We start from the raw sequence: 23,780 nt of genomic DNA on the forward strand, positions 1-23,780 counted from the left end.
TTATGATAGGGGATATAAGTAAAGCTTATGATAATATTCAATGTAAATTATTATGGGGAATTTTGCAGGCATATAATGTAATCAAAAAAGATCACAAGTAATAAAATCTGTTTATGAAAGGAACTATGTGAATCTAAATGTAAATGGCTGGATTTGGGAAGAAATAAAAATAAAATGTGGAGTAAAGCAGGGTTGCCCAGCTAGTAGTGTAATTTTCTCATTAGTTATGAATGTACTATAGTAAAAATAAAGACAATCGCTGCTATGAAGACGCTATAAATTACCAGCACAACATAAGCCAGAATTAGATAAACAAGTAAATAAATCTGCTGGTTATGAAGTCAGCAATTTAGTTTTGCAGTTTAAGTTAGTTCAGCACTAAAAGTTCCAGTCTATTCAGACCATAGAATGCTTGTAGTTGTTCATTAAGTTACAAATCATTGATGCATTCTGCCAGTTGATGAAAAACATTCAAATATATCAAAAATACTGGTTTATTAGATCCATGGTAAGCGCTTTCGCAATAAGCTTTTTCAAACCTTTCAAAGAAAGTTTAAAGAGATGATTTAATGAATTAATTAAGTAAATTATTGGCAGCTTCAATTAATGTAGTAGTATTTAAAGGAAGTGATGCAAAAGGATGTTAAAGGTTTGAAAAAGCTTATTGTGAAAGCGCTTACCATGGATCTAATAAACCAGTATTTTTGATATATTTGAATGTTTTCTTTCATCAACTGGCAGTACTGTGCATCAAGGGATTTATCTATTGAGACTGGAACTTTAGTGCTGAACTAACTTAAACTGCAAAACTTGTTTATGAATGTACTAGTGAAGGAAATTAATAAAATGCGAAGTAGTGGTGGATACAAAATGATGAAGGAAGTACAATTGCCAATAATGTATAATTATGCAGATGATGTATTAATTTTTAAAAATAAAGTATGGATGGAAAAAGTAAATGAAAAATTAAGTATAAATTCAAAAATTGTTTTTAAGTATAAATAAGAAGAAAAGTAAAAAATTTGGTTTTGAAGGTATGATAGGAGGTGTTGAGTTCAATGAAAAATATATATATATATTAGGAATAACATTTGGAAGGAATGAATACAGACAACAACAATGGGATAATGTACTCACAGAAGTAAAGGATATGACTAAATTTTGGAAATCATATACATTTTCATATAGAAAAAAAGCACACTTGTTGAACACCATGGTAATATGAAAAATTGCTTATGTTGCTAACATCTATATAATTCATATTAAGTATGAAAAGGAATTAATGATGATTATATTCTGTTTTATATGGAGCTCTAGACTGAATCCAGTCAAAAGATGGATTCTGTATATGTTAGAAGAGCAGGGAGGTTTGAGTTTAAGAAGCCCAATAGTACATGCTGCATCTTTAATTTTATATAAAGTATTAAAAGGAATTATGAAAGAAAATAAACACGTGATAGAAATGATACTATATTATAAATACAAAGAATTGGGAGAAAAAATGGATATTAAAAAACAAAGTAAAAGCATCGTCAATGAAGAAATGAAAGAGTACCAAAACAAAATTGTGTTATGGAAAGTAAAAAAGAATGTATATGAGAAAAATAGAAAGGAATGGTACTTAAGTATTATGAAAGCATTTTATTGTATTGATCCATTGAAAGATTTAGAAATAGATAAGAGAAAAAACATAATGAGATATACTAACTATACAAAGATTTAAAAATGTAATGATTTTTATGGAGAATGTCTATTAGAAGATTCCCGGTTAAGGCAAATATGCCATGCAAAAAAAGCAAGATAGAATATGTAATAAATGTGGAGAGTCTGAGACTACTGAGCATGTGTTTTGTAATGTGAAAGAGTTAATAATTTGTGGAAAGAAATATGTAAAGATAACAGGCTGAAAATGTTGTTAAAATTTGAACAAATAAATATGGACATAATTGAATTTGATTATTATGGTACACGTAAACAGGAAGAAGTGAAGTAATTGGACAGAGTAATATTTTATGCTTCATGGACTATATGGAATGAGAGACTAAATAAAGTTAAATACAGTGGAAAATGGACTTTGACAGAGATTTTGGAAAACATAATGTTTTGATTGTGGATAAAAGAGTGGGGGGATGCTTACATTGAAGTTTATAATGTATGGAGATGTGTAAATAGATGTAAATAATGTAAATATGTAAATAATATGTAATGTATATATCAGTTAAAAACCCCTACTCATTAGAAGAGTGCTTGTTATGTTCCTAGCACAGTGGTGGCTGGGAGAACAGCACTCAAACAGATCCAAGATGGCAGATAGCACAGAGGCAAATGCTGTTGCATTGTTTGAATCTCTACAAGATGCTGAGCTGTTTCAGTAGAGTTTAAGTAGAGTTTGTTTGTTTCATTGGAAGCAAATGTTCAAAACAATGATGGGTGTATTATTACAACCCTGAAATTGGGGGAGGGGGGGTTGTGGGATGATATTTTGGGTGAATTGTTGCACAGCAAGCCAGAGACTGGTAAAGATGTTTCATGTGGTAAAATTATGGACAACATTCAATTGGAGGAATCTTAAAGCTATATTTAAAGATCGACAGATAAAGAAATCATATGCTGAGACTATTAAAGATGAAAGATGAACAGAGGAAAGTGAATGTCAACAATTAAAGGAAGTTTATAGTGAGAATTCAGTGCAAAGAAGAAAAACAAATGGACAGGTATGACATTTGGGATAATTTAATGGTCCCATTTGGAGTGTTGGCTCAGGAGGTATGAGCTTTTATTTTTATCCATAAAAGACATTTTGTGACATTATTTTTGGGGTTCTGTTCTGGACAATTTTGGAGGGAGTATGAAAAGAAAAACCTTTACTCCCAATCCATGGCATTCATCTGCAGTTAAAGCATTTCACAGAGAAACAAAACAGAAAATACATATTCAGTTTTGAACTGAAGTTGAAAAAGAGACTTTAAAGAGACATTTAAGCAAACATTGTAAAGAAGTTATGGACATTATCAAAGTCTATAGGACTGTCATATTGTACTGAAAACTTATAAAGAAAAAGTTGTTCATATCCCTAGTATGATAAATGTAGACGGTAACAGAGGTATTGTAAGATATTGGGGACAACCAAAGACATGTTTTTTTCTTCCTGTGGAAAATAGATGATCATTTGATTAACTGTGATAAGAGGAAATGTTGTATTTGTGGGAAAACAGGTCATGGTACAAAAAAGTGCAAACAGAAATGTTATAAATGTAAAAAAATTGGACATTTAAGGATGGATTGCAATCTAGAGAAAAACGATAAAGAAGAGGAAAACAAAAGTGAGGACAGTATGCAGAGAGAGGATGCGGTCTCAATAAAAGATAAAGAGGAAGTAGGGAAGCGAGATCAGGGTAAAAAATAAATGTAAGGATAAAGAGAAAAATGAAACAGAAGATAATATGGAATAAGGTTCTAAAATAAGTGATGAGGAAGATACAAACTGCAAAATAGTGAAAGGTAAAATTAATTATATTCGCAAAACAGTAAGAGACAGAAAAATAAAGTTTAAAGAGATGAGTGTAAAAGAGAAAAGAAAGGAAATGGATAATACAAACAAACCAGAGGCCACAGGTAAAATGGATTCCACATCTCTTCGGCTTGACGGCAGTGGCAATCATCTTGCTTCATCTTTCAATTATTATATAAGTTCTCAAGTGGATCCTGTTGGCTCAGTTGTCATTCAGATGTCAGCCCATGTGTTTCTTTGTCTCACTCACAAAGATTTGCAGGTCTTATATCTGGTGGTGGCTGGAGCCCTCAGTAGTTTCCCAGGGGCTTCTATTTTGTGCTTTCTTCCCCACAGGGCACTGTGACTATAGTGCTTCCCACTTAGAGAGAGCGGGCACTTCTTTGGAAAGACAATTCAAGTCACATGGTCCCCTGCAGAAGGCAGTCTTCAGATCAACATTTTGGAAATGAGAGCAGTCCTCCTAGCATTACAGGATTTCCAGAATGCTCTCCCCTTAGATGTGATTTCATTATTGATGGATAACATGTCAGTGGTCTGGTACATCAACAAATGGGAAGGAACACAATCCTACTGCTTGTATCGAAAAGCCATGATAGTATGTGAGTTGTGTCTTCTCACTACTTTCTTATAGCAGTACACATTCTAGGGAAATCTTGTGTTGCAGCTGACAGGATGAGCAGGTCCATCATTCTCCTTCATGAGTGGCCCCTCAACCCAACAGTGGCAGATCAGATTTTTAGCTGTTGGGGCCAACTATGCTGTGACCCGTTTGCTTCCTCCTACAACACCAAGTGCAGCAAGTACATTGACAGTATCCTACAAGAGATGGAGTCACCAAGGGTGGTCTGATCCAGAGTTGGTGAAGAGACATCAGGTATGTATCCAAGAGACTACCCCTTCTCTGGAACAGGACGCCCATCCATTAGATGCAGAGTTCCTCCCTAACCCAATTCAAGTGTAACTTGGACATTTAGACGAGGAACAGGAAATTCTTCCCTGTTTTGGCACCTATATCTCTAATGGACACAGGCAGCCTGTAAATGGTTAATCTCCCATGCCCCTGCTTGTAAATGTTTCACCTCCCAAGTCCCTACTTACACTTATCAAGGGTACCAGAACTTGTCAGAGACTTGGGATGCATGACTAGGCTTAAAAAGGCCCTTGTGGTTGTTAGCTTAGGAAATATCTATGAACCTATGAACATGAAAATAAATACTTCAGACTTACAAAATTTCTGGTATGCCTCAACACAAATAAAATGACAGCTTGAGTGCTTTCGGTAAATGTAAATAGTATCAAAAATATAAGTAGAAGAACAGGCATCCTAACTTGGTATAATAAGTGTGATGTTGACATAATAATTGTGGAAGAGGAAAGATTTTTGACATAAGAACAGAGATTACAAACAAAGAAACTTTCAGGAGGAGATGCAACCTAGAAAAGGAACTATGTTCAGGTATAGCTGTACTTTGTAGAATGCCTGTGAAAATATTAAACATAACAGTGGCAATGATGGGAAGGTTAACTATTATAGATCTAACAGGACCTAAGTTTAATGTGTCATCTGAAGGATGACACATTTAGGAGTGAAGTACCTCCATTATGCTGTGCCTGTAATCAGTCTACCTGGTGTGAGCCTCCTATACACAGCACAAGCAGAAACCTATAATTCAAAGTGGAAAGGGATGATGACGAAGCAGGGGGAAGCTCAAGAAACAAGGAGAGACTGGGATTGTGGATGCAGATCCTTACGAGGATAACAATAACTTCATAAAGTAGCAGAAAGTATTCTAAGAACTAAGCCAACATGGGAATGGAGGAAGGAGATTCTGTCGATAGGGATGACTGCAACTAGGGATACAGACAATAGGCAAGAAGGGGCCAGAATTTATTGGATAAAACTGGCAAAAGAGCCAAGATTTTGGAAGCAAATAACTAGAGAGGGAACGGTAGAATGGGCAGTGGCCAAGAATTTATTTGGATTGCAGGTTAGACATTGCCTTCCCTATCAAGGATTCAGAATATAGACAAAGAGAAAGAAATGGGGAGAGGGGGTTCTAAGCAAAAGACCAGCACTGGTAAAATTTGTATTAAATTCCAGAACAGAAGCTGCTGTTAAAAAAGGAATAATTTGTAGAGTGAATAAAATAATACATGACAATTATAAGAATCAATCAGAGGTGGTTAGAAAGGATTAGGGAGAGAGACTGGATAAGCAATTCACAAAGAAACAATGGTGGGATATATGTATGCCTCCCAAATACGCAACAACATCTAGAAGATTTAGGATTTTTCCTTGGAAATGTGTACATAGGTATTCTATACCCCAGGTGGACTCCAGAGAATTTTTCCATGAGTAGGTAGAAAATGTTGGAGGTATGACGGGGAAGAAAGAGGTAGTTGGGAACATATATTCTGGGATTGTAACTAGTTGGCTGACCTTAAAGATTCATATAATAACAAATGAATTCCACCATGAGGGCTGAGTGAATAAGTATCCAAAACCCAAAAAGACATTACAATAGCACCAAGGAAGAATTAAGCAATGAAAAAAGTTTAAGACTCATGAAGATAGATGGGGGGGGGGTGGAATGGTAATTATGAATGTGGTAGATTATTATAATAAAATGGAAGAGATACTTAGTAATCGAGACAACTATCAGGAGGTCTCAGTTGTAGAGATCCAGACTAAATATAGACTTAAACATTCATTTTGGATGATATGTTAATGAATGACAAAACAGACATAAAATTGTATGACTTTTTTATATACAAAGCATCCATGTATAGACATTCTGTTTTGAATATCTAAAGCTCATAAAACTCCAATCCATTCCCCATTTAGACCTATTGTATCTGCTAGTGGCAGTATTATGGAAGGATATCAATTTTTTTAGACACTGTGTTTAAACCAATAGTGCAAACTTTACCCTCCTATTGTCGAGATTCATGGGATTTTTTAGACCATATCAAGAATTTTAGTCTGTACTCGCTTACACCACCAAAACTATATCTCTTGTGACTGTTGATGTAGTATCTTTGTTTATGTCTATCCCAGCAGAACAAGGGGTAGACTTTGTTAGAGGGTATTTACACAACTATGGACAACTCAATGGCAACTCCATACAACTTTATTGTAGTTTATTGGATGGGGGTTGAGGGGCATAGCCCCCTATCTACTTTTGGTTTTATATTGTTAGCTTTCAGTGAAATGAGATTCATAAAAAAGCTCCGAGTGTACCCTGGCCTTGCAAGGCTACAATGTTTTCCACACCTTCAGATAGCAAAATGAATCATGTGAGACCCAGAGGAGGCAGTGTTTCTATATATATCAGAGATAAATTCACCTGACAACTAGTTAGACTGGACAACTCCATGGAGTTACTCCAACTGCAGATTACTGTGGGTAAGACCCCCATTCAAGTCACAGCTAGTTTTAGACCCCCATCCATGGATCATGATGTGCATGAGGCCTACCTGACCAAACTGGAGTCAATCCAAATATTGCCAAACACCCTGATCATACGGGATTTCAATTATCCCACCATTAATTGGGAAACCTACTCTAGCCCTAGCACACTATAGCAAACTCAAATGCTCTGGAACAAATTGTTTAAACCCCAACCAAAAGAACAAACATACTAGATCTGGCCCTCACTAAAATGGCAAACAGATGCAGCATGACGACTGTCGGACCCTCATTAGTTAAATCTGACCAGAAATCAGTTACCTTCGAACTGGCACTAATACCAGAACTCACAAAGGGTGAAGTCAGACTAAAAATCTTCACCAAATCAAACTATACCCTCCCAGGGGTAGGTATAAATGCATTCCAAGCCCCACCCCCAGCTGGAAGTGATAACTACACCAAAGCCAAAGCTTATACTACAGCCCTGTACAATCACTTGTATAAGTGCATAGACTCGACTGTTCCAAAGACAATCAAATCATAGCATTCACATCCAAGGAAAACCATAAGGCATTTTAAAGCTACATATGTAGCCTAAAAGGTAGAACCCAAGTATGTGCCAAACTAGTGACTAATGGTATCATACACACTGATCCTGCAGAGCTAACAAACCTGCTAACAGACAGATTTGGTAAAAAATTAATTTCCCTATCCCCTCCAAACTTATCACAAACCTTACCCTCAACTTCTCCCCCACCCTACAAATTCAAAGAGCAAGTCATTAAAGCCTTGGCTAAAGAAAAAAAAAAAAAACACAGCCTCTATGAGACCAAACAGCATCCCATTCTGTCTTCTAAACAAACTAAAACATGAACTAGCATCACCATTAAGTACCCTTTTTAATTACAACCTATCCACAGGCTTTGTTCATGTGAATGGAGAACAGCAACAGTTATTCCCTTCCACAATGGTGACTTATCAACAGACCCAGGGAATTATAGATCCATAAGTCTGACCAGCCTCATCTGTAAGGCCATGGAATGTATCATCATGGACCTCATAAATAAAGACATAGCCAACCTCCAAACCCTGGATTGTACCCAATTCGGCTTTCTCAAGGGCAGATCCTGCCTGTTAAACCTGGTGGATTTCTTCAAAAATGTGACCAAGGCCACTGATGAGGGCAGATCTGTCCACACAGCATACTTCGACTTGGCAAAGGCATTTGACACAACCCCACACTCAGGCATTACTGATAAACATAGCAAACTGAATCAAAACCTCTTTGTTGTAAGATGGATTGTCAACTGTCTCACAAACCAACCCTCTGTACCTATGAAGTGGTAAGAGATCTGGGATCACAAGTAGACTGTGACCTTAACTTTGACCACCATGTGTCTACTGTAGTAAGGAAGGCCTTCTACATAGCACACTTAGTTAGCTAAGGCATTGCTTTTAGAGCAAAGGAGGTTTTGATCCCACCATCCTTGTCACTAATCAGGCCCATAACTGAGTATAGTGCCCTTTTGGCATGTACCGTACAAAGCACTTGCAGCAATTGGAGAGACCTCAGAAGGTTCTAACAAAGAGATCAAGGGACCTCAGGACATGCCTTAAACAGACTGACTAAAGTCCCTGTCACTATACTTTATATCATATAGATTTCTTATGCCTGACTTACAGAGAAATCTTTGACCCAAACCTAATGAATCTGCTGCACATCTATAAATCAAATGGAACTAGAGCTACTTGTGCCAGGGACCTAAATATGGCCTGCAATTTGAATAGGACATGCTGGAGGGACAGATTTGTCTCCCAACAACTGCCGCATCTTTGGATTAGGCTTCCAATTCATGTGAAGCAGAGCACATCTATGACACTGTTCAAAAGGAGCCAGGACGAGTGAATGGGGCACCATAAATTCTTACCGGGATAGAGTCCATAACCCTCCTGGACATGGGCAGCCATTAATAAATACAATCCTGGGTATTAACCCAAGTATCTGTGGTATTACATTGTGATGAATCTGCTAGGCTTGAAATTACCTCTGGGCTGATAGCCTAGTAACTGCCTATGATCCTGTTATCTATGATTTAAATGTTTGGCTTAATAAACCATTAATGTTGGTACAGAATACAACAGTTAACCACAAGGACAAACAAAAAACTTTACCGTTATGAGAAAATTATAAAAAATATGACAGTCTGCAACTAGATTAGTTTTTTTTTCAGATTGTATTCAGGTACATAGAGTCCCAAAGGGACTCAGACTCTGCAAGTACATGAATGGATTACAAATTGGTTCACCACTCCACAGAGACCTTTTGGAGCTTTGTGACAGGGTGGGAGTCAAGTATATGATAATTCCCAAATGGCACAATGAAAGGAATTAGCTAATCTGGAGGGGGAGATTGTGGTCTTACATGAAGATATTGTCTCTGACTTATTGTTTCCTACCTGTGAAGCTGAAGTTCAGGAAGTGCATCATCATGGTGACAACCGCTGTGACATTGTAAAGAAAGAAAAGAAACCTTTAAGAGATGAAAATGATTATAACAACATGAAGGCTTATCCTATTCCAGTTAAAAAGTTACATTCTTGAATTGTAATAGTCCCCTGCCCTAAACAAATGAAGATAAAGCAACTGAGGAGCGATATGATGATATTCAGGAGGATGAATTTTTATCCCATCCCAATAACCCCCCTCAGAGGTCCTCACGAATAGCACAGAATAATCAGATGAACAACGTGGAAATGAAGGACACAGTGGTGCAGTCCCACAGGCAGAACAGCAAGTAAAGAAACATGAAGGGACAACGAGGGAGAGAGAATTCCTGATGGGCCTTTCATCAATCAGACTCCGGCACTGAAACAAACTTGGCTTTAATGTTTTCAACTATAGTCACATTGACATAAAGCTTTATCGTGCCTTATTTATGATAGGGTCCACCTTTGTCCCTGCTGTCAACATGAATTTGGTAGATTTACTCATTGAGTTAAATTTTATTCCAGAAAACATAATTCCAATCTGTTATTCAATGATTTCAGCAGAAGGACTAATAAGCTGAGACAAAAAGTGTCTTCAGTCCCCCTTTCATCCATCTGATAGCATCATTTGATAGGCTGTGTGACAATTATATTAGAACAGCAGCTGCTCACAGCACAAGACCAAAATACTACAACCTAAGCAAGGAGGGAAAAGAAGCTGTTAAATGACTTATAACGTGACAAATCCATCAGAGTGATAAAACCTGATAAAGGTAGGAGGGGTTGTGCTTATGGATTATTTAAACTACTTAAGCAAAATGCTGGGATATTTGAATGAAGGCAGCTTTTATAACCTGGTATCTAAAAATAAAATCAATATAGCCTATGTAGGGTATGATAACTGGTTGGAAGGTTTATGTTTGACCACCATGTTCCCTGAGACCAAAAAAAGTGAAACAACCAGTTATTCCTTCTATATTTGTATTCCCAAAATTCACAAAAGTGTTTGGACCCTCATTTATGTTTAATAGTTAATTCTGCCAGCTCAAAAACGGAACCTTTTGTGCAACTGGTGGAGAGAGAGAGTTAAAAAATGTTTCTACACATACCCCATGTGTTTAAGGACTCTTGGCACTTTTTAAAGGTAATGTCTGGCTGTGAATTTTTTATACACTCATTTTTTGTGACTATTGATGTGTTGAATATGTTTTCAGTGACTCCACATGAACAGCGACTGGAATTTTTCCAAGAATCACTTTACATTTCCTCCACCGTAACTCAAAAAGACATTAATATTATTGTTGGGTATATGGAGATGGTACTGAAGAACAATGCTGTGTATTTTGATGTTGAATATTTTAAGTAAATCAAAGGTGTTGCAATAGGGCAGCCTAAGCTCCAGTTTTAACAAATATAATCTTATGGTACCGGAACACCAAATATGTGTTACATTGTATGTAAAAAACATACATTAGGATAGATCAACATTTTAGATGACATTTTTATGATTTGGATGGGTGGACAGAAAATGTTGTTTAAGGTATATTAGCAATACCGGACAATTTCTACAATTTACCAGTAAAGTGGGTGCATATTCTATCAACTACTTGGATGTTACCATGGTTAAGAATCACAGCTACCAGAAGTAAGGATCAAATATATGTTGAAATACCTTCTTCTCAAACAGTTACCTTTAGTTTACCTGTAATCACCCATTTTAGCAAAAGCATAACTTAGTCAAAAGGCAAATGGTGAGGTTGTCTAGAATGGTCTCTAATGATGGTACATTTCAAAAAGAATTAATTAAACTTATAAATATATTTGCTGACAGAGGCTGCCCCAATGAATTGCTAACTAAAATTAGTGAAGTCAAAAATAAGGTGGCAAAGATTCAGCCCATTCTTAAAGACCATGGAGTAGTTGACAGAAACCAAAAGAAAGATTCAAAAGAGTATTCCAAAGCTACGATTATTCCAAACAGAAAAGGGAACAATGTGATATAGAAAATTATGAACAGAAAGTGGAGGACAGTTTTTGGACCCCAGGAGGGTAAAAGCTTAAATTCATATTTTAAGAAGGGAAATAATTACAATTACCCCAGAGCTGAAAAAGTGGCTAGGATGTAATATGTGTTCACAGTGTAGATATGTTTTGGATTCACTGAACATTACTGTGAGTATCTACCAATGAGCAATAGCTGCAAATGGAAAACATGACTGTAAAACCTGGGGAGTAGAATACCTTGCTAGCTGTATGACATACTCAGCTATCTTTATAGGGAAAGAGTTCTGACAGCTAGGATTTATCAGCATGTATATGCTGTGATGGAAAATGATGCCGGTAACACTTTGAATAGCACTGTAAGGCATGCAGACACTTCAAAAAGTTCCACCTTTAGTATGAAGGGATTATGGGAAGTTAGGGTGGTGTATCAGGAATTATATTGGCAATTATTACTTGATGCTTTTCAGCCTCCAGGGTTAAGTGACAAAATCGGCATCAATGACAACATCAGGAACAATGGCTACCGCTCACTTAGTGGTACTTTTAGGTAAGATTAAATTAATTTAACAGATTATTATATTTTGATTACTGATTTGTATTTTTTTTTTAAAAAACACAATTTTCACTTGGAGCTTGATACACTATATTCACATTTTTTGCTTAATGCATACAATATTTTTTATTTTTGATTGTGGTGATTTTTTTATGATGCTATACCTTTAACTGATTTAGGTTTTAATTAATTGCAGTTTTTAAATGGCTGCTGGTAATTAGTGTTTTATGTAAATGTGGTGTGATTATCTTGTGGTTGACTCTGGTATCAATTGACTTCCTAGATATAGCAGTCACTGCGAATGATATGGAAGGCCTTGATATGAGGTTGTTTAGGAAACCATGTTGGAAGAAAGGGCTTTTGCAGTGTACTAGTATGCACCCCCCAGATATTTTTTCTAATATAGTTAAAGGGCTATCCCTGATGGCTTCTAGCTTATCTGCTGATACTCATTCTCCTGACAAGACTATGGTCTCTTTATGTAATGATTTTCTGGAGAGAGGCTATCCTTATGAGCAGGTAACTGCATCCCTTAAGGATGTCTGTAATCTTAGGGGCAACAGAGGGGCACCTTACTTTTCCAGCTGTAATAGAAGTGCTTTATGCATTGCACGTAGGCCAATGAATGGTCCTCCTAGAATGACTTTTACTTATTCTAGTAATAGGTTCATAGGTTCATAGGTAGGTACTAGGCTATCTGCCCAAAGGCATTTAAAAGCTTAGCCGGAATTGGGATGGCTTTCGCCGCCCCCTTAGATTAGTTCCCTGTGCCTCTGTCCAGCAGAGCCATTGAAGTGATCCCCAGGGTAAACTTTCTATTTCCCATCCACTCGTCAAAGTTTCTCTTGAAGAGTGTTAGCGAGGAGCTCTGCCTAATGTAGATTGGAATCTTGTTCCAGAGCATGGGAAGTCTCTGGGACAGGAATCTGTCCCTCCAGCACATCCTATTTATTGTTGTGGTGAGGTTTAGATCCCTAGAGCGTGTGGCTCAAGGGGATATGTTTTTCTTTAGGTGGAGCTTGTCCATCAATTCTGAGTTGGACATGGCCTTGTGTGTCAGGCATAGATCACCTCAGAGTAGGTGGTATGCAACCGAGTACAGCTGGAGTTTCTTCAGTCAAGCTGCATAGGGCATCTGTTTGAGGCCAGTGATCCTCTTGGTGAGGTACTTTTGTGGTCTTTCCAGCTGTTGTAGGTGTCTTGTAAGGTACATCCCAAATGGGCCCTTGTACTCTATGATGGATCTGATGAGTTTGTTAAAAACGTAAGAACAAACTTTAGAAAAACGGAAGGAGTGCTCAGCAGTCAGAAAAGTCACAAAGCCTTAACGCAATTTTATTGTAACCAAAAAATAAATAGCGTTTTCGCTACTGCACCAGTGTAGCTTCATCAGAGGCTAAAAACACAGTAAAAAGGCGCCAACTACAATTTATACTATAGTCAGCCTCATTAACATCAGCTGTAGTACGTAGTACATCACTTCCTTAAAGTTAAATAGTTATTTTTTAAAACACATTCGATCACTATATGTATGTGATATATATGATACCCTTCAGATAATTAACAACAAATACATTTAAATAAAATTAATGTATACCTGTAGAAAGATATACATGTATATGTGTGTATAATATAAAACTACTTGCACACTAAAGTAAAAATTAAAAAGGCATCTAATAATGGATCTGATGAGTGATGTGTAGGGGGGCACAACGACCTCTTTTGATCTGGATGCAAACCCATTTTTGATTAGGTGGGCCACATAGAATGATTTTTCTAACCACTTTGGTAATGTCATTATCAAAGGAGAGATTACTGTCTACTTGGGTTCCCAGATCCCTTATTACATCTTCCATATTTAGGGGGCTAACACCTATGTGGTAGTTTGTGGGTACTTTGTTTTTTTCCAAAGGGGATGACTATGCACTTTGTGGCATTTAGCTTGAGGCCATGGTTTTGACACTAGGTATCTGTCTCAGTGAGACCCTTTTGGAGGATGTCTGTGTCAGCCGGAGAGTCGATTATAGCCCCTAGTTTGCAGTCATCTGTGAACTAGGTCAGCCAAAGACTTCCTGTGCTTGCCTGTACCTCTGAGAAGTATGTCCTGAACAGGAGGGGTCCTAGGACTGAACCCTGGGGAACGCCACTTGTAACCGGTTTAGAGTCAGACCTAGCTCCCACAACTCTTACCATGTAGGTTCTGTCCGTGAGCCAGTTGGCAACCCATCTCATGACGTAGGGGTTTATGTTCAGGCTGGTGAGCTTGTCTATAATACCAGAATGGGGAATGGTGTCAAAGGCCTTTGTGGGGTCTAGGAAGGCTGTGTGGACCACCTTTCCCTCATCTACAGCCTTGGTAACTGTCTCAAAGTAGTCCACCAGGTTTAGGAGGCATGATCTGCCCTTAACAAAGCCGAACTGTGTAGGGTCCAGTGTTTGGAGGTTCCCAATGTCTCTGTTAATTAAATCCATGATGACGTGCTCTATACCCTTGCAGACCAAGCTAGTCAGGCTTATATGGTGATAGTTCCTGGGGTCTGTTGTGGCTCCACCTTTGTGGAGAGGAATAACCGTTGCTGTGCACCACTCTAGGGGCATGTAGCCTGTGGAGTAGCTGAGTTTCAACAGTGTTTTTAGGTGACGGGTTTGTTCATCTTTGAGCTTGTGTAGGACACAGTCTTGGACACTGTCAAATAAAACAGGTGACCAGGTGCAAGGTGCACAGATGAACAACACAAATAGGGAGCCAAGCCAATAAATTTCAATAGTTTATTGAGAGATTAAGTGCTTTTCAGGTTCAAATTTATATAATTAGAATTATCCCATTATTGAAAATATTTCCAGTTGGATGTGAAATATTTAGCGACAGGTTAGTTATCGACTGCTAACACACAGATGATGTCAACACTTTCTAGGGTCTGACTATATTTCTTTTCACTTTGGTGTAAGTAAATGGGATACCTAAAAACAATCTGGTCAATCTAGTGCTGTGTATAAATGTTTAGAATATGTATTGTGTGTGGAAGAGCTGTTTTCCTATTCAGTTTTCAATTCAACACCGTATTCCAAAACTCAAGTAGTATAGACCCATGTTCGTCATCGATAAAAATGTTATATGTATGTATACATTTTAATGTCTAGTTTTTGTACATAATGCTTAAAATGATGCTATTAAGATAGTAATTTTCTTTTTAAAACATCTATTAAAAAAAAAAAAAAGTAAACTTCCATCTGCTTTAGGTGCACTTCCTCCTAAGGTTTATTGGATAGTGCAGTGATGCAGTGGCTTGTGTTGTAGCCTCACAGTAAGAGGTTCCCTGGTTTGATTTTTAGCTGGGGTGCCTTCTGTGCAGAGTCTGCATGTCCTCCTTACATTCATGTGGGTTTCTGCCCACATTTCAAAGGCATGCATCTGGAGTGTTTCTGCCTGGACCGCTGCTTAAAAGTGCCTTATTCCAAGTCAGACTTTCCTGGTAAATAAATTTAAATATTGCAATACATAGGGTGCCCTCCCCTTTTTATTCTGTTTTCCTACCACTCATACCTTCTAGATTAATCTTTTAGCATTATTGCTATGCTGACCTTATTTTTGGTTTTCTGGGTCCATGATTGTGAAGTATTGTGAGTGTGTGTGTGTGTGTGTGTGTGTGTGTGTGTGTGTGTGTGTGTGTGTGTGTGTGTGTGTGTGTGTGTGTGTGTGAGAGAGAGAAAGAGACAGAGGTAGGGTCACTGAAGTGTCTAACAGCTTTTAAAGCTGTTTAGCTTCCCTTTGTGGTAGCTGAGACAAGCTAATATTATGCTCTTGCATGAGACCAGAGGTTAACATAATTTTTGGTTCTTGGTTGCTAGAGTCCATCTTATGAAATACTGTGACTCTCAAAATTGCCAGTGGGCAAATTTTTTGTTAAAGCGCATCCTGTTTTCTGCAAATCTAGATTACCTTAAAATTCCAGGTAAAATTTTTTAGATTATTCATAATGTAATGTGATGCATTTTACATTCAGAGGAGTGGAACATATTATAAATGACATGAAATGCTGACACATGCATATGTCAATTGCTTTTACAATGACTCAGCCAGTTGCTTTGCCACATTCTCTGTCTCATCTCAACATTTATTAAAAGAAGTACACAACCCAGGTCCAGGCTGTACATATGCTGACTTCCTAGCAAATAATAAATTATGCCTGCTTATAAACAAATATAAACCACACTCCTAATGAATAAATTAAAGATGGAGTGCACTAGGAAAAGCAGATTTCTTATTCTTTCTACTTTTCCTGATAGGGGTCACCACAGTGGAACAATGGTCCACAGAATGATTGCAGTGGAGTTTTACAGTGTCGAGTTGCCAGCCCAGCGCCTGACCTTCCACAGAAGGCACACATGCACACACTCGCATCTAGATCCAATTTAGACTGTCCAATCCACCTGCAGCATGTCTTTACTTGGAAAAATAGGCTAAATTGATCTAATTTAATATTCCCTATCCATCTAATTAAGTAAGAGTTCTTGTTGCTTCTTCCAGTGCCTTAATAATTGAAAAGTGAGGCATGGAATAAAATGGATTTGCCAGATCCAGATACACAATATCCACCAGAATATGGGTGTGTTCTACTGTTATTATATGTTTGTAGAAGCATATTGTTGCACAGAGTCTACTACTAGAGAATGCATGTTGGAGAATGTCAATGTTTTCAAAGTTCTCCTGATGTTTCATGCATTTCTAACAGTAAACATTCCAAGGTTTTACCAGCAAAGCTCATTAAACGTGGTAGATATCAGGTAAGTGAGATCTGTTTCCTTTCAGTGGAAATACATATGCACATTTGCATTGATTCTGAACATACCTGGTGGATAATGATTTATGAAATGGAAGAATCAAGGTTAAAGAAGGATTTGTTTTATTTAAGAAATAACCATTTAAATTGTCAGGCCCCAATGCAGAGGCTTTCATAATTTTCTTCATTGCTTCAGCAACCCATTCCACATATGTATAAATGAGTGCACACATTTCACTTTGTTTTACATTCTTACATGCTATTCTTACACTATCTCAAGGCTTGTTTATTAAGCACAAGACTCATACTTCTGTGACTTTATCCATGCAGGTTTAACTTCCTGCTCATAATGTAAACATGCATTATCACCTCCTGCTAACAATGCACATATTTTTCACTATCTCTAACAGTTTAAAATCCACATTTGTGTGTAGTGCATAGAGCACTGGCATGATGCCATGAATGCAGGGGAAAAGAAACATTTGAAAAACATCTATCTGACATAAAAAAAGTTTTAAGCACGTCAGTGATGTTAACCTCTCAAGTCTCGTGCTAGAGCATAACAATGGCTAGTATCAGCCACACAAAACACTTTTGAGAAATTAAACAGCTTTAAAAGCTGCTAAACACTTCAATGTCTCTGTCACATACACACAAAAATAAAAAAGTGTGACAGGCAGGGCAAAGTGTCTGACAGATTTTAATGTCATTCAGTCTTTAGAGAGACACTTCACCTCTGGCAGCTGTCTGTGTGACAGTGCTAAGTGTTTTACCACTTTAAAAGCTGTAACACTTTGTGCCCCTACATTTTTTTGGAACTGGTAGTACATGGAGCAAATAAAGTTCTATACACAATAAAGAATTATGATTGAAATGCTCTGATCATAACTCTCAATTCGTTTTCTTGATAAGAACGTCAAAATCACCTCAACTTTGCTTTGCCCCATTGTCAAAGTTAACTTCTTGACAATCGTGTCTTGAATACATAATATAGAGCATTATGACTGAGTCCCCAGTCATAACCAACTTATTATGCATTCAAGACATGGATGCCAAAATAATTAACTCCAGAATAAAGCTCGAAAGGTGATTTTTTGGCATTCATATAATATGTGCAGAACACATAATTTATGACAAATCAGTTTCTGGTTTCTGTTACTATATCCACTTTTTCTGATTAACACTGCCTCCTAGAACTTGGTTTACTTGAAATTTGCATCAAAGGCTACTCTTGCTAAGCAGCAACTTTGGTGCTCTCTATACTAGAGAGTCATAGCCTGTGGTTTTCAAAACATCTACACTCTGTTAGCATAACAGGCATTTTCCAAAATGTTTTTGATTTCTACTTCTATATGCAGCTACTGTACATCTTATGAAATACTGTGGCTCTCAAAAATGGCAGTGGGCAGAATTTTGTTGTTAAAGCACATCAGGTTTTCTGACATAAATATCCTAGGCAGCCTTCAAGGGTGAAAGTGCAGCAGTGGGCTTCACATGGGAACATTTTTTGAACACATGCACACAGTATAACTCCACAAATGCAATACTCCCCCACATGCACACACACACACACACACACACACACACACACACACACACACACACACACACACACACACACACACCTACAAGTTGGATGCTCCCACTACATCTTGTCTCCACTACATATTTTATTAATAGGAAGTCCCCAAGGATATCTTTACCCATCTCCATAGAAAGCTAATCAGAAAGAAACTTTAAACTTTCCACCCCACCCAACTATCCCTCCATACTTGTGGTGCCAATCAAACCCAGGTTACCAGGGGTACAAGAAATGCCCTTCCGCTAGTCATTGGTAGCCACAGCTGAGGAACACATTTTGACCTTATGCTGGTGTTAATCATATTGTCAGGATTTAAAAAAGAATCTTCGAATTTTCTAATAACATTCTTTTATCAAAAGCAGGCTATGATGATTCTAAATATGCTGGACTGTATTTAGTCCTTGCAAATCACCAAGAAAAAACTGGGATGGAAGTGATGATGTATTCCAGGAAAAATAATTTAGATGACAAAGAAAGAAGGGAAGGTGGTACAATATACAGCTGTTTGTATAATAAGACAAATCATGATGGCAAGGGAGGACATTTAATCATCCATTCATTCATTCATTTATTTATTTATTTATTTATTTATTTATTTATTATATTTGTTGACCAGGAAATTGAGACAGGGTGCAAGACCCATTTTCAGCAGAGACCCAGGGTGAACAGGTCTAGAAGTACACACACGGCAACAATACTGTAAATAACAACAGTCCAGATACAACAGCCGTGGAAATACACACACTGTAATAACAGAGAATAAGGTATTTAGGCAATAATCTTTGCCTGTGCATGGATATACAGGATTTACTCATGAGTGGTGTGGTTTAATCATGAGACAGAGTGATTAAACAAATCCAGCCATGAGTAAATCCTAATATACCCACAAACAGGAGTGGATTATTGCTTTTATACAATGACATGGCTATGGCTAACCAAGTTTGCAGACGACTGCAAACTAGGGGCTATAATTGACTCTCCGGATGACGCAGCCATCCTCCAAAAGAGTCTCACTGAGATGGATACTTGGTGTCAAAATCATGGCCTCAAGCTAAATGCCAAAAAGTGCATAGTCATCCCCTTTGGAAAAAACAAAGTACCCACAAACTACCACATAGGTGGTAGTCCCCTAAATACAGAAGATGTAATAAGGGATCTGGGGACCCAAGTAGACAGTAATCTCACCTTTGATAATTACATTGCCAAAGTGGTTAGAAAATCATTCTACGTGGCCCACCTAATCACAAAATGGTTTGCATCCTGATCAAAAGAGGTCATTGTGCCACTCTATGCATCACTCATCAGACCCATCATAGAGTACAATGCCCCATTTGGGATGTACCTTACAAGACACCTGCAACAGCTGGAAAGACCACAGAAGTACCTCACCAAGAGGATCACTGGCCTCAAACAGATGCCCTATGCAGCTTGACTGAAGAAACTCCAGCTGTACTCGGTTGCATACCGCCTACTCAGAGGTGATCTCTGCCTGACATACAAGGCCATGTCCAACCCAGAATTGATGGACATGCTCCACCTAAAGAAAACCATATCTCCTCAAGCCTCATGCTCTAGGGATCTAAACCTCACCACAAAAATAAATAGGACGTGCTGGAGGGATAGATTCCTGTCCAGAGACTTCTCAGGCTTTGGAACAAGAGCCCAACCTACATTAGGCAGAGCTCCTCGCTAACACTCTTCAAAAGAAACCTTGATGAGTGGATGGGAAACAGAAAGTTCACCCCAGGGATCACTTCAGTGGCTCTGCTGGACAGAGGCACAGGGAACTAATCTAAGGGGGTGGCAAAAGCCAACACATTCTGGCTAGGCTTATAAATGCCTTCGGGCAGATAGCCTAGTACCTACCTATGAACCTATGACATAATTTAAGAAAGAAATTGCTTACCTTTGTTAAATTATGTCACTATAATGACACTTCAGTCTTCTTCCTTGTTGTCTTCTGTGAGCTGATGTACTGTGCATGTGTGTGGGACTTGCCTTCCCACTCTTGTACACTACATCAGTGCAGCGCAAGGGAAGCAATGGAGACAACAAAATCTTTCCAGAACATACCTGATTATTCTTGTATTTTGCTGTTCCCCGGAATATGCCAAAAGAAAGTCTGGCTGCTCAATGGTACTTCAGCGGCCAGACTTTTTTCTATTAGTATATGTTCTATTTACAACAGGCATGTTGAATGGGCTATCCAATCAGCATGCTTACTTTTGAATGACAACGAGCAGTCACTGTATAAAATATAATACATCACTGATATGTTATTATGCGTTCAATATGAATCAGATTTTATGCATAGTTAAACAGTGATTATAAAATTAATATGAACATAGCAATGCTTATTTGAAATGAAAAAAGTAAGAACATAATTTAAAAGGTGGATAATTACAAATTCATCACTGTATACCAATACACTGCGAATCCAGAGATACTGAAATTACACCGAATAACTAAATAATAGTATGACAGGCATTCATATACTAAACTCATGGCTCAGAAACTAGTCCAGAAGCATAACAGCTTTGTTATTACAATGTGGCAGGGATCCCAAGGAAGTTTGAATTCAGCAAGTCAGAGTGAATTCATCCATCCATCCGTTACCCCTTTTTACCCAATTTTGCACATGGGTTCAGGGTGTCACTTCAAGAGTGACAGTTATCTAGAGTCAGTGTCTACATCGCTGGTTGGCACTCTCACCTATAGTCAAATTAGAGTGTCCAATCCACCTACTGTATGTCTTTGGAATGTAGGAAGAAACTAGAGCACCTGGAGGAAACCCACGTGAACACAGGGAGGACATGCAGACTCTGCACAGAAGGCACCCCAGCCAAGAATCAAACCAGTGAATCTCTTGCTGTGAAGTGACAATACTATCTGCTGCACCACTAGGTCAGAGCTAATAACAGGCAAACATTATTCACATGTTTGAGAGCCATGCCGGATTGTTCTGGGAGGTACAGAGATAATTCTGTTCTGTTCAAAAATACACACCATGGCATGACAGATACAGGAAATCTTATGCGTAATCTTACCTTCTTCTAGAATCCCTCTAATATAAATGCAACAGATAATAGAGTGATCATGTTGATATTAGTAACAAAAATTTCAACATGGAGATATGCTGTAATATAATTCCTTTGATTAAAACTTTACCAAAAAAGAAGCATGCCTACATTTTCAGAACACATTACAAAATGCTGACGAGTTCAAGGACAAAGCCACATTTACTGCAAAAGCATCAAGTTTTCTGTTTTTATATCATGTATTTTGGGCACATAACGTGATACATCATATCTCATGTCTGTCTGGCTCTTGCATATGTCCCACATAGAAACTGTTTATAATTCTTAAAAATGTAATTGACATTTTCATTTTTTTTCTCTCCTTTTATTTAACAGGACCCAGTGTATTAAATAATGCATAACAAAGGACTGTGTCCTATCCTTCCTGAGAGTTCTACCAAGAATTAACAAATGGAAACCTTATACCAGGAATACTTGGTACCTACAGGAACATTGGTGAAGCCTTACAATTGGTTAACATTCACTCAAGATTGCTTAAAATGCCCATATCACATCAAAACTGGTGAAGAAGCTAGAATTCCCTACATGGAGTTTTACGAATTATTTGGTTTTCCATATGGTCCAACAATGCCCCTTCAGAGACACTTAACATTTTATGAGCTTAGAACATCTCATGGCATTGTCATTCAAAAGGGGCAGGCCAGTAATTGTACCTTCTACAGTCTACATCCAGAATCAATGCTATTTGATGTAGATGGCTATCTGGACTCAGTAATGTATACCTATGAGGACATTAGCTATATTACCCTCTATGCAAATTACACACCATGTAATGAATATAGCAACTACTGTATAAACAAAATGTATGATTTCTTATCAAGTTATCCAAACACTCGACTTGATATTTATTTTTCTCAGCTTTATCACACAACTGAAGACAATCCAGAAGCTGTTTGGAATTGTACTGGTTTGCACACTCTTTCTAGCTTATGGCCGAGAGTGACCATTAACCCTATCAGCGGTGGCATGTGGGTATCTTTGCTTCATAGGTTTGTTAATGGTGTCTCTGAAATGACCTTTTATAATCCTATCTTACCCATAAGAGCTTTTGCAGATAAATACAATGCAATTCAGATAGCTGCTATTACTGGTGTTAACCCTTTCTTTATAGACACTGTTCCACAAGCAATGCACAGGTATCCAATCCACAGGCATCGTGCTACACATGAGTATACTCTGAAGCCATCTGCAAAGCCATCTTATTTAATGATGAATAAGCAAATGTCACCAATGGTTCCCCCGCCTGTAAAATATGTGCCTTTCTGTCCATTCATATCCTTTCCTCCTGGTCTCCAGTATCCATATCAGTTTACAAATATGAACCCTAAAAGGACGGTTGTGAGACATCTTCAACCCTCCGATGAAATAAAAAATGAACACTCATCAGCAAAGCTGTCACATAACATTCGTCAGATTGAGGAAGTAACAGTTACTGAGTATGTGGTAAAAGAAAATGCAGATGACACCAAAGAACAGAAAAAGAAGAGAAGAAAAACTAAACGATAGTAGAATTTATTTTAAGCTGTCTTTAGAGACAGGCAAGCCTGACACATTTTAAAGCATGTGTAAATGCTGGAAAATTATTTTCCAAAAAATAACATAGTACTTGTTTACAAGCTATCATGAAATTCATGAAAATATTTACCTCCCTAAATCTTTAACAAACAAATCCATATGAAATAAGAAAAAGATGTAAACCTGTAACAGACTGAGCAATGTGAATTTGTACGTCTTTAACCATGACATTTCTACAATTCAGATATATTTACTTTTTAGGCACATGGTTCTGCAATTTGAATTTCATTTGTGTACAACATTGTATACCATTTCTATTTTTAAGATTTTGCAACTTCAAAATGTAACTTCAAGGAAATTTTGTTTTTTGACCAAAATGCAATATAAAATTTCATCTCAATGATATAGTCACATTATTGTCTGCCATTGGACATTTAATTTGCCTTATCTTTAGTTATATTTATATATACTCAGCATTGGGTTTCATTAACTTACAGAAACTGAGACACTGGACCATGTGTAAACAGATGTGATTTTTTTTTGTCATTACTGTGCTCTGTATATTGACATGATTGCAAAAAGGTAGATTTGATGTTCTTATATTATGAATTCTATACAAGTAATAGGCAGTCTCAGTGGCTCAGGTAGCTTTTAGTGCTGGAACATCAGAGGAGTTTGGGTTCTCTTCCCACTTCAGGCAATTGGATTCATTTTTTTTTTAAATTACTGACATTGTAGTGCTGCATTCCTGTGGGTGTTATTCTTCAAATGAGGTGTTATACTGATATCCTATCTCCCTGTATGAGTGGTTGCTCAGGTGAATGTAAATAATCCCATG

General features: G+C 37.5%; 1 protein-coding gene across 1 annotated transcript in view; it reads left to right on the forward strand.

Moving 5' to 3' along the window:
• Positions 1-23,345, forward strand: part of APOBEC4 (apolipoprotein B mRNA editing enzyme catalytic polypeptide like 4) — a 110,322-nt gene extending 86,977 nt beyond the window's left edge. Inside the window, exon 2 of the mRNA XM_044085297.1 lies at positions 21,743-23,345. Within this exon, the coding sequence (XP_043941232.1) occupies positions 21,818-22,933 (1,116 nt within the window). The 5' untranslated portion in view covers positions 21,743-21,817 and the 3' untranslated portion in view covers positions 22,934-23,345. The remainder of the gene's footprint in view (positions 1-21,742) is intronic.
• Positions 23,346-23,780: the final 435 nt, after the last annotated feature.

Source organism: Protopterus annectens, chromosome 10.part0, assembly GCF_019279795.1.
Source record: "Protopterus annectens isolate FY-2018-M chromosome 10.part0, PAN1.0, whole genome shotgun sequence".
In the NCBI taxonomy this organism is placed as follows: Eukaryota; Metazoa; Chordata; order Ceratodontiformes; family Protopteridae; genus Protopterus; species Protopterus annectens.